General features: G+C 41.4%; 1 protein-coding gene across 1 annotated transcript; it reads left to right on the top strand.

Annotated features, from left to right (window-relative positions):
* Positions 1-3,115: 3,115 nt before the first annotated feature.
* On the top strand, positions 3,116-6,817 carry LOC130909591 (D(5)-like dopamine receptor). The gene has a single exon (XM_057826266.1). The coding sequence runs from the start codon at positions 3,311-3,313 to the stop codon at positions 4,358-4,360; it is 1,050 nt and encodes a 349-aa protein (XP_057682249.1). The 5' UTR covers positions 3,116-3,310; the 3' UTR covers positions 4,361-6,817.
* Positions 6,818-14,911: the final 8,094 nt, after the last annotated feature.

The following is a 14,911-nucleotide window of genomic DNA, read 5'->3' as shown; positions in this document are numbered from 1 at the left end:
ATGAGGCCCGGGTCAGTTTGTAATAGAAAAAGTGTGACGATTGCAAGAGTCCCTAAATGTAAACAATTATTGTTTTTCAAAAAGCCACAATCAAATAACCCTTTCTGGATTCACGGAACAAAGTAAATAAAATAAAAACAATATAATATAATATAATATAATATAATATAATATAATATAATATAATATAATATAATATAATTTTAATTAAATAGATAATAACCAAATAACCCTCTCTGGGTTCTTCACAGAAAAAAAGCCAGGAAATAAATAACACTATTGGAAAAAAAAAAAAAAAAAAAAAATTGTTTAGAGGGCCGGACCAAATGTGGAGGCGGGCCGTATGCGGCCCACGGGCCATAGTTTGGGGACCCCTGGGTTATTTGATTGTGGCTTTTGAAAACCAATCATTTTTTACATTTAGGGACTCCTGCAATCGTCACACTTTTTCTATTACAAACTGACCCGGCCCCTCATCAGAGAAGGGAAAAGTGATGTGGCCCTCACAGGAAAAAGTTTGGGGACCCCTGCTTTAGACAAAATAACTGCGAACAACGGCTTCCGGTATTTATCAATGAGATTCTTATAATCCTCTGCTGGAATTTTAGACCATTCTTCTCTCGCCAACTGCTCCAGGTCTCTGAAATTTGAAGGGTGCCTTCTCCAAACTGCCATTTTTAGATCTCTCCACAGGTGTTCTATTGGATTCAGGTTTGGACTCATTGCTGGCCACTTTAGAAGTCTCCAGTGCTTTCTCTCAAACCATTTTCTAGTGCTTTTTGAAGTGTGTTTTGGGTCATTGTCCTACTGGAAGACCCATGACTTCTGAGGGAGACCCAGCTTTATCACACTGGGCTCTACATTATGCTGCAAAATTTGTTGGTGGTCTTCAGACTTCATAATGTCACGCACACAGTCAAGCAGTCCAGTGCCAGAGGCAGCAAAGCAAAGCAACCCCAAAACATCAGGGAACCTCCGCTATGTTGGACTGTGGGGACCGTGTTCTTTTCTTTGAAGGCCTCGTTTTTTTTCCCCTGTAAACTCTATGTTGATCCCTTTTCCCAAAAAGCTCTACTTTTGTCTCATCTGACCAGAGAACATTTTTCCAAAACGTTTTTGGCTTTCTTAGGTAGGTTTTGGCAAACACCAACCTGGCTTTTTTATGCCTCTGGGTCAGAAGTGGTGTGTTCCTGGGTATCCTACCATAGAGTCCCTTTTCATTCAGACGCCGACGGATTGTACAGGTTGACACTGTTGTACCCTCGAACTGCAGGACAGCTTGAACTTGTTTGGATGTTAGTCTAGGTTCTTTATCCACTATCCGCACAATCTTTCGTTGAAGTCTCTCGTCATTTTTTTCTTTTCCGTCCACATCTAGAGAGGTTATCCACAGTGCCATTGGCATTACACTTATTGATGACACTGCGCACGGTAGACACAGGAACATTCAGGTCTTTTGAGATGGACTTCAAGCCTTGAGATTGCCCATGCTTCCTCACAGTTTTACTTCTCAAGTCCTCAGACAGTTCTTTGGTCTTCTTTCTTTTATCCATGCTCAATGTGGTCCACACAAGCACGCAGAAGAGAGGTTGAGTCAACTTTAATCCATTTTGACTGGCTGCAAGTGTCATTTAGTTATTGCCACCACCTGTTATGTGCCACGGGTGAGTAACAGGTGCTATTAATTAAACAAATTAGAGAAGCATCACATGATTTTTTAAAGGGTGCCAATACTTTTGTCCGGCCCATTTTTGGAGTTTTGGGTAAAATGATAATAATTTAATTTTTTTCCCCTATTCTCTTTTGTGTTTTTTCATTGCAAGCAAAATAAATGAAGATATTACTACCAAAGCATTTGTAATTGCAATCATTTTCTGAAAGAAATTGAGCATTATCTGACAAAATTGCAGGGGTGCCAATACTTTTGGCCAGCACTGTATGGTATGGTAGATATATCTGAAGCTAAGTATTTTTAAATCAAATTAAAGCATTTGTTACATCACTTATATAAAGGGTTAAAATTATAATTTAAAATCAATTAGATCTTAATATTCAAATGGACGCAGACGGACTTTGACGCGTGTGGAAACTCAAGGGTGTAAGTTTGGTCTCAACATTGGTAGGGACGCTATTACAGCATAACCTGCATGTACACGTTTTGCTGGGGACGGGACATTAATAAGACCAAACATTGGTTATATTTCTCAAAAATTGCTGGTTACTACATAAAAATAAAAAAGGTAAAATTATTTTCGTAGCGGTAAAGTAATTTTTTCAAAATGCTTCCTTCATATAAAGGAAATTTACAGTGGTTGTATTTTTGTGTTTTTTTTGGGGGGGGGGGGTTGTATAGGCTGCAAATATAAATACTTTTTATATTTCCCCCAAAATATATATTTAATATTTATATTTTAAAAAAGCCAATCAAACGTGCGTTTGAGGGGAGAAAAATGGACCGGCACATTCAACAAGTGAAAAGTGGTAAATTTAAGTCTGAACATAATGAAAGTAATGCACTTAACCATGGTAGGGTCAGTTCTATCCACATGGGAAGACAATCTAAATTACCTTTATAGCTGAACTGATTGAAAATGCAAATAAGGTAGCTTAAAAGTTGGTGGGGACAATTTGAGCATCCTGAAAAGTTGGTAGTGTTATGTCGCTACCGTCCCAATGCAAACCTACGCCCTTGTGGAAGCTGTTTTCAAGAGGTGCTGTGCTGCAATGTGCTGGTTTGTCCATTAGGGGGCAGCAAATATTGTCCCGTACCACTGACTCTCACTATGTTTTGCACTGTCTTGAAATTTAACGGATTGTCCTCATCAATGGCAAAGCAAACAATTTGATGCTTATTTGTGCACTATTTTTAATAAGTCAAATAAGCAATCGGGTGCCCCATTAGCGCGTGGGGGGGGGGGGGGGGGCGTATGTTTCACATTCATTGGGGGGACGTGGGGGTGGTCTTAATTTTAATGGGGTTGCGCTGATACTCTGCATGACTGCATGAGGGCACTCGCTTCACAGCAGCGTCTGATGGCACAGACGACTCCAGGGAACAATGGCTACTCCGGACGAGCGCATGGGACTGGTGACCACGTCGGGTGACGACGCGGAGCAGGGCGCTTCAGGGGACGTGAGTGTGAGGCGCGCGCTGACGGGTTTTGTGTTGAGCGCCCTGATCGTGTCCACACTCTTGGGCAACACGCTGGTGTGCGCCGCCGTGGTCAAGTTCCGCCACCTGCGCTCCAAAGTCACCAACTCGTTTGTCATCTCCCTGGCTGTGTCCGACCTATTCGTGGCCGTGCTCGTCATGCCGTGGCGCGCCGTGTCCGAGGTGGCGGGCGCGTGGCTCTTCGGTCGATTCTGTGACACGTGGGTGGCTTTTGACATCATGTGCTCCACGGCGTCCATTCTCAACCTGTGTATCATCAGCATGGACCGCTACTGGGCCATCTCCAGCCCGTTTCGCTATGAGCGCAAAATGACGCGCCGGTTCGCCTTCGTCATGATCGGCGTGGCTTGGACGCTTTCCATCCTCATCTCGTTCATCCCGGTGCAGCTCAATTGGCACCGGGACGCGCGCGTCAACTTCACGGACGGCGAGGACGACTCAGGGCCGCCCGACGACTGTAACGCCAGTCTCAACCGGACGTACGCCATCGCGTCGTCCCTCATCAGCTTCTATATCCCCGTACTCATTATGGTGGGCACGTACACGCGCATCTTCCGAATCGCGCAGACGCAAATCCGCCGCATCTCGTCACTGGAGCGTGCGCCAGCACCATGCGCAGCTCCGCGCGCGTCCACGCAAGATGAGAGCGCTCTGAAAAGTTCTTTCAAGAGGGAGACCAAAGTGCTGAAGACGCTGTCCATCATCATGGGCGTATTCGTCTTCTGCTGGTTGCCCTTCTTCGTCCTCAATTGCGTGGTTCCTTTCTGCGAGGCCAACGCACCCGACGCCCCGCCATGCGTCAGTGACACCACCTTCAGCATCTTTGTGTGGTTCGGCTGGGCCAACTCGTCGCTCAATCCGGTCATCTATGCCTTCAACGCCGATTTCCGCAAAGCCTTCTCCACCATCCTGGGATGTAACCGCCTTTGCTCCAGCTCGGCCGTGGAGGCGGTGGACTTCAGCAATGAGATGGTGTCCTACCACCATGATACTACCATGCACAAGGAGGCCGTCGCCCCGCCGGCTGGGCCCCAGCAGAAATTTGACCGAGTCTCAGTGGTGTCCGACGACTCTCGGACTCGCGCCGACCCTCTGCTCCCAACAGCCCTGCAGAGCCAATGTGAGGCTGCAGACATCTCTTTGGAAATGACGCCCTTCTCAGTTCCCGGTCAGGTGCCGGACTTGTAAAAATTCAACCAAATCTGCGACTATCCATCCATTTTCGTTATGGTTTATTGTAAAGCCTCAGAGAGAAACAAGTGCCAGGCAATGCTGTTCTTTGAAAATCGAATAATGACTTTTGGAGAAACAAGCCATAGTGGCGGTGAACTCGACCTTACAAGCAGCATTTTGACAGATTGTGGTCAGTTCTTTGAAAGCAAGTCTTTACCATGTTTAAATCCACTCACAGTTGAAGTTGATGTCAAAATAAGCGTAAAACAAATAAAGATACCTGCACGCCGTTTATTTAAAGCAGCCAAATTTGGCGGTCATATACATAATGTAAACGATACATTTTAGGTTATTTAACCACAATAGTTAAATCTGCTTGTCTGAGACCAGTTGGTCAAATATGTGTAAAACAATTCAAGAAGTTAAAATTCCCCCACTAGCTTGATTCTAACACATGATGAGAGAATGCAATCAACGGGCTACTGTCGTGTTATATCCTATTAACACTAGAAAACCCAGCAGATGCCGACTTGACAAGACAAACACTCCTAATATTCCCTAGCAATGGCCGATTTGACCTCTCCTCCATGACTCATGTGATAGTTTGTGTCAGTTCACGTCAAGCTACATTCATTTAATTACATTTATTTATGAAGTTTGACACTTTTTACATATTTTTTAATTAACTTCTCCTATAGTCCACACATAACAACAGAAAGAATGGCCCAAATGTGTTCATTGTTTTGAAGAAGAAGAAAAAGCGTTTAGAACTGCAATTTGAGTGTAAAGCAGGAATTGTTTCAATAGTTTAGAAGGACTGAATCAGAGGCATGGAGTATGGATTGTGGTCATTGTGTCTGAAGTTAATGTATAGTGGTGCATTTCCATATGAATGGCTGTTGTCTGTCTGACAACGACTTGCCAATTCAAAAGCACTTGGGTCAGTTTTGCCACCTCTGGGTTTTCCGGGGGAGAGGCCATATCGGCCATTGTTTGGGACGAGTAGGAGTACCAGAATTCTCTGGGACTTCTAGGGGAAATTCAAAATTTTGGAAATTTGGCTTAATCTTCGGGTTAGCGGGGGTTTTATTGGTCGGTGGAGTTGATTTCAACAAATTCCGTGCATTTTGCTGGTTCTAGGGCTCCGGAGTGGCTAAGCTAGGACGAGTCAGCGGTCCCGTCTTAGGATGCCAATAAACAACAACATATGCACGCATGAAAATCACAAATGACCCATGCAATCAATAGAGTTAGCTATCTTTTCAGAATAAAGTTATTACAACTTACCACTGCATGTCAGTAACTGTAGTATGAACACCAACATTTGTAATCCAGCAGCTCTACAGGGACAAGGCTGCAAAGTGGAGTGATATTTTTGCCACTGGTGTACTTATGTTTTAGCCAGCAGCAAGTAACCCCAGTTTATAATGTTCCTCGTTATGGAATTTTTGGAAACTTTCATTCATTCTGTCTGTTTTCAAAACCCCTAAATGCACATTTCACCGTGTTGCCATTCTTCAGCCAAGACTCAGTAGACTGATGATGCCATATGTCCATATGCCATACGTCCACAACTATAAAGAATTCAGGGATTTAAACCTTTATTCACAACAATTTTCAACGTAAAAAGCTCTTTGTGGTGATACGGTGGAGCCCCAGTGGCTTACAGATTCGCAGCACATTTGACATATTTATGTAAAATAAATGCTAACTGTCCGTTTTTTTTCTTTTCACCAAGAGTCGAGACTGTTTGACGTCCATATCTATAGAGAATTCGGGATTGAAGCATTTATTCACAAGAATTTTCAACGTAAAAAGCTCTTTGTCTGTGTTTCCACTCGGTCGGCTTTGCCGGAGATAGGCCCTCTATTGATCGGCTCCACGCCCCGTGTCCTGTCAATATAATTTTGAAGTCTATCGTATGACCTATGTTTTTTTTTTTTTTTGGAATGAAAAAAAAACATGAAACGTAACACCAGTTACTTTGCCAAGTAACTAATTACTCTTACATTCCAGTAACTGAGTTACTAACTCAATTACTTTTTGGGAGAAATAATTTGTAAATGTAATTAATTAATTTTTAAAGGAAGATTAACAATACTGCCAACAAACTGCACAGAATCTGTTGAAATTAACTCCACCGACTAATTAAACCACCATTAGCTCAAAGGTTAAGTCTAATGTCAAACATTCGGAACTTCTGCTTTAAGAAAAGGTTATTCAAACATAAACAGTGGGGGAACTCATGTGAAGAAACAATATTATCATGATACCATGCATATATTCTTTATCCTCTTAGAAAAAAACACTGATGTTTCAGCAACTTACACAGTTAAATGATTGCAGTGTTTTCAGTTTTTAATCACAACCCGGAGACAAAACCAATGAACCCTGTATTTTCTCAAGGGCAAAATAAAACCGATAAATCAATACCCCTTTGGCTTTGATTTTGACTTTCAAGCTACAATTATTTTGTCAAGGTGGCCTTGCCTACAACTCTACTTCGGTAAAAAAAAGAGAGAACTGGCAGCAGACATACGGATCAGCTGAGAATGCATATTTTATCATGATAAAATGCTTACAGCAGAAATGTGAAGTAATTTTATAACATGCCAAATAGGGTCACATTTAAAGTAATTAAACATTGTCCAAAAAATAAAGCATGAAAAAAATAATTTATTTGTTGTATATTTGACAAAATAATCGCATTTCCGAAATTCGAGCCTGAAAGGGGACGAACCCGGAAGTGATACGTCACACTGGGAACAGCGATGGCAGCTCCGTACATACGGCCGCCATTTAAAGCCCTTCAAACAATGATTCAAACAGCGATATAAGTGATAGATCGAGCGCAAGGGAGGAGATCCAAGTTTTTGAGGAGTTGGAGGAAAAAGAGGAGGTTGGAATTTTATGTTGGACATAACATGTATTAGCCAGACGCTAATCAGGATGCAAACAATGTGCCTAGAATACCTGACATGGAATGGATACAAGACCCACCCAGATTACAAGATTGGTAAGATATAGGCTGTTATTATTTTCATGATTTGAAGATGCAGGCATTTGCACATAATTTTATGTTTTTGTCTATCTGATGACATTGTTAAAAAAAATGGTAATCAGACTTCATGTTCATTTTGGCAGATCCGGCAGCTCTTGTGCATATAAAATAATAATATAAAAACGTTGGGGGGAAAGAAGGAGATGAGTCGTTGATGGCTTTCTCCACTTTATTGTGGCAACAATAAGAAAACAAAATAATAGCGGACTGCCGCCACATTCGACCGCAAAGTTTTGCTTCTCGCTGATCTCCTCCTTGCCTCCTACTACTCCAGCGTCTCTTAAATGGATCGTGCAAAGTGTCTTGTTATGAGCTTTTTGTTTACAAATGTATCGAACACCCAACGTGCTGACAACTTTGTTTCTTTATTAACACATGGAGCTAACAGTACGAACACAGCTTGGGGTTCTCGGCAGGAGGTGGCATCTAATGGCGTGAGGAAATGTAGTTTTTTCACACAAGCGAACAGATTACAAAGCACCACTTCAGTGTTGTCCCGAGACTACATTTCCCATGATTCACTGCGTGACCTGCGCGCTCGCTGATTCGCTGCCAGACATTAAAACCAACACGCTTGTTCGTCAGCTGTCACCTGTCAGCGGCTCTCCTACGTAAAAAACAAACTAGTAGGCTATCAAGCGATCACCGTGAAAGAAACGCCGAACTGTACAAATGCAATGCAATGCTTGAAGCATGAAGGTGGAAATACATAATACAAATACAAATAAATGTGCACAAACTCACCGGCGGTGTGTGTCTCTTACGGCAACGTGACCGTGAATTACCGCGACGCCGACCCGCTTATATGCACATCCACACCCCTTTCCCGATTGACAGTGGATTAACCCTTTCGGACAAGATCGTAGATGATGCACAATTTAAACACGCTTAAAGTGATCCTCTGATTTAAATACATGTAGGCTCTAATAAACCACAATTGTTCTCTTTTACTAAAATATGTTGTTAGAAACACATAAAATGTTAAATCAATGGCAATATTTTATAATATTTAGTCCATATTTTGACCGTTAGTTGGCACCATGGTTTGCGGGCTCGCAGTGATGACGTCATTGGTATCTTTCCAAATGTGTAGCGTGTTCACCAATTGCTTATTGCTGCCTAAACTCGCGAAGTAAAATGCCACGATGTGCTGCTTTTGGATGCAATTTCCAGTCAAATGGAAAAAAGGGGAGTGAAGTGAGTGGTCAAGGTGGAATTATTATTTTTAGTGAATAAATGTGCATAAGTGGAAGCTTCTCCCCCTTTTTGGCCCCTGTATGCATGTATCCTACCCACCACGTGTTACAACTGGCGCCCGAACATTTTTCATGGATCCTCAGTCAAGTAAGGGTCCCATCGCGTCTGCAATTATGGTTTTGGATCTGTCCATTTATTTTTATTCGTCGGTCCCACAGCGGCTTTTCGGATCAGTCTATTTTGTGGAATCGACGGCCTAATCGCGGCTGCGATATTGCCATGGGATCGTACTAATTCCTGGATCTTCGAGTGAGTAAAAAACGCGAATTTGGATTAGTATTGCTATCTTTTTTGTTGATTATTCTTCGTGGGAGTTTTCCCCAAATCATACTGAATAATTAAAGCACTATGGCACGCTACAGTGACGACAGTGACTCTGACGTGGACCTTATAACAATGTTGGAGTTCGTCAGGGAATGCGTGTTTGCGTACTGCTGAGCTCCCGAGTGAAGAGTGGTCAAGGTGGAAATATTATTTTTTGAGAATAAATGTGCATAAGTGGAAGCTTCTCCCCTTTCTGGTACTTTTATACATGTATCCTAGCTACCACGCGTTACATTGTACAAGACCTGGATTACACAAGGTGTGCTCTTTGGCCTGCACTGTATGTAAAGCACACGACAGCTCTGGATGCTAACAATCTACATAATTATATTGGGAAAACGTTTGAAAATGCAATATGCTTACCTTGAATATCTGCTAATAAAACCGGAGTTCCCGAATCCCAACAGCATGCACTCTCGCTCCCAACCGGACTTCCCAACAGGATTCTCTCGCATCACCAGTTTTGCCCAACTTTTGTCTTATCAGGTATTTGCTGCACGCATTTTCCCCTGAAGCTCATCTTGTGACCGACCGACAGTGCTGTCCTGCTCTTCACTTTTCAGATCTGGTTCAAATAGGAAGGGTAGAACTGCCGACATGTTGGGAAAGCTAACGAGTGACAAGCTGGAATTTCGACATTCGGGGCCAGTGACGTCACGCACTGCGACGTAACAAGAATGGCGACCTATCACTTGAAATAATTTTACAAACTTTATTAAAACAAAAACATTGAGGGGTTTTAATATCAAATTATTATAACTCATACTAACATTTATGTTTTAAGAATTACTTGTCTTAAAAATAGAGGATCCCTTTAAAACAATAAAAGGCTTGAACGCAACAACAACTATGATCGGGGATTGCCACGAGTTAACTTTCGGCTAACGTTGCTAGCTTATACTGTTCATTCCACAACAGTTGGCAGCTCCGCTTTGACAAAGTCATCGGTCACCTATCCAAAAATCACACTTACTTTTTGGCAAATCCTTGATCATAAGCAGACCGGAAGCAGGCATCTTCGAAGTGTTTGCAGCAGAGAACACTACTCGATGATGGCGTGAAATTCATTCGCTTCGTGCGAACGAAAGATGTCAATTTACGTGCCCTGCTATCCTTTGGCCACTCATACAACTTTTCGTTTGAGTGAGAACAAAACATCGCCACACACCGCCGTGGCATCTTACCGAGAAGCAATGCAACAAACAATACTGTTCTATGGCGGACTTCCCTCGCACTTCCTGGTGTGACGTAATTTCCGAAGATTGCCGAAGAAAAGCATTTTTGTTGTCAAGGGCGTTGCTATGGGTTAAACAAAGAATCTGGAAGGGTTGCGTTAAGAAAAATAATGAAAATATGCTTATAATTGTTCAATTATTCAAAAACATGGTTGCCCAACCTTAGTTCACATTTCCGCTTTAACATCACTCCATATTTGCCTACTCCAGATAATTATGTGGCTCATCTAGACAAACACATCTTAATTAACATCTATGGGTAAAGAAGAATGTTGAATTGCAATTCGAAATCATTTGTGTTGGGCTTTTGTGGAAAAACATCCCTCTTAGCCTCAACCTGACGCAAATGGGCATCAGACGTCCTTCAATTTTCTCCACACTTAAATGAAGCTAACTGTGGTAGAAAAATGAAAAAAAGCACTCCAGTGGAGCAGGAAGGACAAATTGAGAACACAAAAACACTACCAGGCAGTGCCATAAATATGAAAGAAAAAAAAACCCGATTATTATTAACAATATTAATATTCACCTTTTTGTTCCAAAAATAAAACTAAAAATATCGACTCCAAAATAAAATGTTGCTTCCTATAAAATAACTTTGTAGCATGTGATGACAGTGAGCAGTTGCGGATGAATGTCAGTCTCATTTTGGGGGCTCTCAGCGTTGTTCAACGGAGACGATGAAAGCGGCACTGAAGATAAAAGTGAAAGAATTGAAGCCCCTGCGCAGCTGACTCAACTTTGACCTCAGCTGGTACACGTGTGTGTGCACATTCCTTTTTTAAGCCTAAAAAGCTTGGCGGTTTCCCTTCAAAGTGACCTTGAAACAACCTTGTGACTCAACACAAAAAAGTCAAAAGGATTTTTCTTGTTAAATTAATTCAGTTGCTGGAATACAATCTCATTTTTAATGCATATTTAGGCCTATTACACATCTTTACTTTCACTGCCATTTATTGGTCTCTTAAGTTTATCATTAGTAGACGTCCAATCCATTTGAAGTGGGAGGGTTCATTCGCTGCCACCCTCCCAGTTCAAATGGATTGGACGTCTATGGCTGTCAATGGCAGTGAGTGAGTTTAAATGTTGGTCATAGTAGTATTTAGGCCTTGGAAGCCAGCTGTATTAGTCTGAACAGTACCAAAGCACAGGAATCAGATTTTTGTGAGACCGACTGAAACAGGCTCAAATCTTATTTGGACATTTGCTGAACCCTTAGATGCATAAGTGGGTCAAAAATGACCCGGTGAGGTTTTTTTCATAATATCTTCGGATTGAAAAGTTGTTATCAATTCATATTCCAGGTATTCCTCAAAAAACGTGTTTTTGATATAATGCCATTCAAATTTTTGATGAACTTTTTGAACATTTGAAGAAATTATCATTTTTCTATGACTACCTTAAGCTTCCACAAGTAGGTCAAAAATAACCCACATGCATTTTCTATGGAATCCAATGGGAATCTTTCATTCTTATTAACTTTGGCTCTCAGGAATAAATTTACCGTGGACCACACAGACTAGGTATGTAAAAAGTGACATCCCTTAAGAAGAATATTTTACACAGCAAGAGCTGATATGTCTACTGTAAGTATTATGTCCGTATAGTATTTTGTGTGTGTGTCTTTCATGACTCTTTTTATTATTATTTATCAACAAATTAACCTACAGTTGTGGTCAAAAGTTTACATACACTTGTGAAGAACATAATGTCATGGCTCTCTTGAGTTTCCAGTTATTTCTACAACTCTGATTTTTCTCTGATAGAGTGATTGGAACAGGTACTTGTTTGTCACAAAAAAACATTCATGAAGTTTGGTTCTTTTATGACTTTATTATGGGTGAACAGAAAAAAAGTGATCAAATCTGCTGGGTCAAAAATATACATACAGCAGCGCTAATATTTGGTAACATGTCCCTTGGCCATTTTCACTTCAATTAGGCGCTTTTGGTAGCCATCCACAAGCTTCTGGCAAGCTTCTGGTTAAATTTGATGGCTTTCTGACATGGACTTGTTTCTTCAGCATTGTCCACAAGTTCTCAATGGGGTTTACGTCAGGACTTTGGGAAGGCCATTCGAAAACCTTAATTCTAGCCTGATTTAGCCATTCCATTACCACTTTTGATGTGTGTTTGGGGTCATTGTCCTGTTGGAATACCCAACTGCGCCCAAGACCCAATCTTCGGGCTGATGACGTTAGGTTATCTTGAAGAATTTGAAGGTCATCCTCCTTCTTCATTATCCCATTTACTCTCTGTAAAGCACCAGTTCCACTGGCAGCAAAACAGCCCCACAGTATAATAATACCACCACCGTGCTTGACGGTAGGCATGGTGTACTTGGGGTTAAAGGCCTCACCTTTTCTCCTCCAAACATATTGCTGGGCATTGTGGCCAAACAGCTCGATTTTTGTTTTGTCTGACCACAGAACTTTCCTCCAGAAGGTCTTATCTTTGTTCATGTGATCAGCAGCAAACTTCAGTCGAGCCTTATGGTGCCGCTTTTGGAGCAAGGGCTTCCTTCTTGCACGGCAGCCTCTCAGTCCATGGAGATGCAAAACACGCTTGACTGTGGACACTGACACCTGTGTTCCAGCAGCTTCTAATTCTTGGCAGATCTGCTTTTTCGTGATTCTCGGTTAAATCTTCACCCTCCTGACCAATTTTCTCTCAGCAGCAGGTGATAGCTTGCGTTTTCTTCCTGATCGTGGCAGTGACAAAACAGTGCTATGCACTTTATACTTACAAACAATTGTTTGCACTGTTGCTCTTGGGACCTGCAGCTGCTTTGAAATGGCTCCAAGTGACTTTCCTGACTTGTTCAAGTCAATGATTCGCTTTTTCAGATCCATGTATGTATATTTTTGACCCAGCAGATTTGATCACTTTTTCTGTTAACCCATAATAAAGTCATAAAAGAACCAAACTTCATGAATGTTTTTTGTGACAAAGAAGTATCTGTTCCAATCACTCTATCAGAGAAAAATCAGAGTTGTAGAAATAACTGGAAACTCAAGAGAGCCATGACATTATGTTCTTCACAAGTGTATGTAAACTTTTGACCACAACTGTACTTAATAACTAGCTAGCTAACTAAGGCTAGGTTCATACCGCAGGTCCTATTGCACAATTCCGATTTTTTGTCATATCTGTTTTTTTGGCGTGCCCGTTCAGACTGCCTTTGTCCATTGAGCCTGTTCAAGTATCACACATGCGCTCTAATTCGCAGTCCGAGATGCGCTGAGCAAACAATCCCCGCATGCTCAGGAGCATTGGAGCAGAGAGAAAACCGAGCATTCTCAGACTTATCATCAACCCATTTTATTTTTTTATGACTTGTCAAGCCCGCTCCGTCCCCAAAATCCGCGTTCAAGCTAAGCGCTAATGCACAGCTGCACCGCTACCGTAGCGCCCTGTCTCTCTCGCTCTTTGCTGACGTTAATTGCTGTCTGATTTCCAATTTGGGGGACTTGACAGTTCAGACCGCAGCCACATTCTGGAAAAATGTGGCCCGGATGGGATTTTAACCACATAAGAAAGTGACCTGGAACGAATATGAAATGGTCCACTTTTATGCGACTTTTCCTGTTCAGTCGAGTCGGAAAAACACGAAAAAATCGGATTCGTGCATTAAGACCTTAGACTTAGCTAAAATTACTGTATATTAGAGATGTCGGGTCCGATCACGTCATTTTCAAAGTATCGGAATCGGCAAAAAAATATCGGCCATGCCTTTTTTAAATATATATATATATTTTTTTAATTAAATCGTTTTCTAATTGTATTTAACGTTACAGACATAATATGTTACACTCATCCAGAGTCTTTAGTTTAGGCTTAATGTAGGCTTATCAAATTTATCCCGATAACGGTAATTAATTTTTTAAAAAAATGTATCACGCTAAAATATTTAACGCGATTAATGCATGCGCTGCACAACCCACTCACGCATTGTCGCGCTCAATCTGTAATGGCGCCGTTTTACCTATATAGAGAGCTTAAAGAAAATGTAAAATGGGTAGAGTGAATTTTGGCAGCCTTTGGAGCCTTTTTTTAATTGGCTAAAGCCTTACAATCCCTCTCCCTACGATTAGAAATATCATGGGAAGCAATGTGGGGAAGCAAGGTAGCAATTGATCTTTTTCTTAACACCTTATGTTATTTCCCAACGCAGAGAAGATATATCAATTGGTAGCACTACGCACAGTCATGGTTCCACTTCCCATCATGCATTTGGGCATGGCTACAGTATCATTTCTTGAAAGCTCAACAAATACACTAGATGGAAATATTTAGTCACAATATACAAAGTCACAAGTCTTTCTATCCGTGGATCCCTCTCACAGAAAGAATGTTAATAATGTAAATGCCATCTTGAGGATTTATTGTCATAATAAACAAATACAGTACTTATGTACTGTATGTTGAATGTATATATTCGTCCGAGTTTTATTCATTTTTTTTCTTAATGCTTTGTCAAAATGTATATGATTGGGAAAAATGATCAGGAATAATTGGAATTGAATCGGGAGCAAAAAAAAAGGAGTCATATCAGGAAATATCGGGATCGGCAGATACTCAAACTAAAATGATCGGGATCAGATCGGGAGCAAAAAAAACTTGCCTGGCTCTGCCAGACTGTTCTCCCTGTATTTTTCAAACACTGAGAGTATAGTCTGGGAACCAGCCC

Source organism: Corythoichthys intestinalis, chromosome 21, assembly GCF_030265065.1.
Source record: "Corythoichthys intestinalis isolate RoL2023-P3 chromosome 21, ASM3026506v1, whole genome shotgun sequence".
Lineage (NCBI taxonomy): Eukaryota > Metazoa > Chordata > Actinopteri > Syngnathiformes > Syngnathidae > Corythoichthys > Corythoichthys intestinalis.
The sequence above is the reverse complement of the archived record's forward strand: the minus strand, read 5'-3'. Positions and strand labels throughout refer to the sequence as shown.

Coding starts and splice junctions, on each gene's coding strand:
- LOC130909591 (XM_057826266.1), top strand. CDS start 3,311: ATGCCGTGGCGCGCCGTGTCCGAGGTGGCGGGCGCGTGGCTCTTCGGT.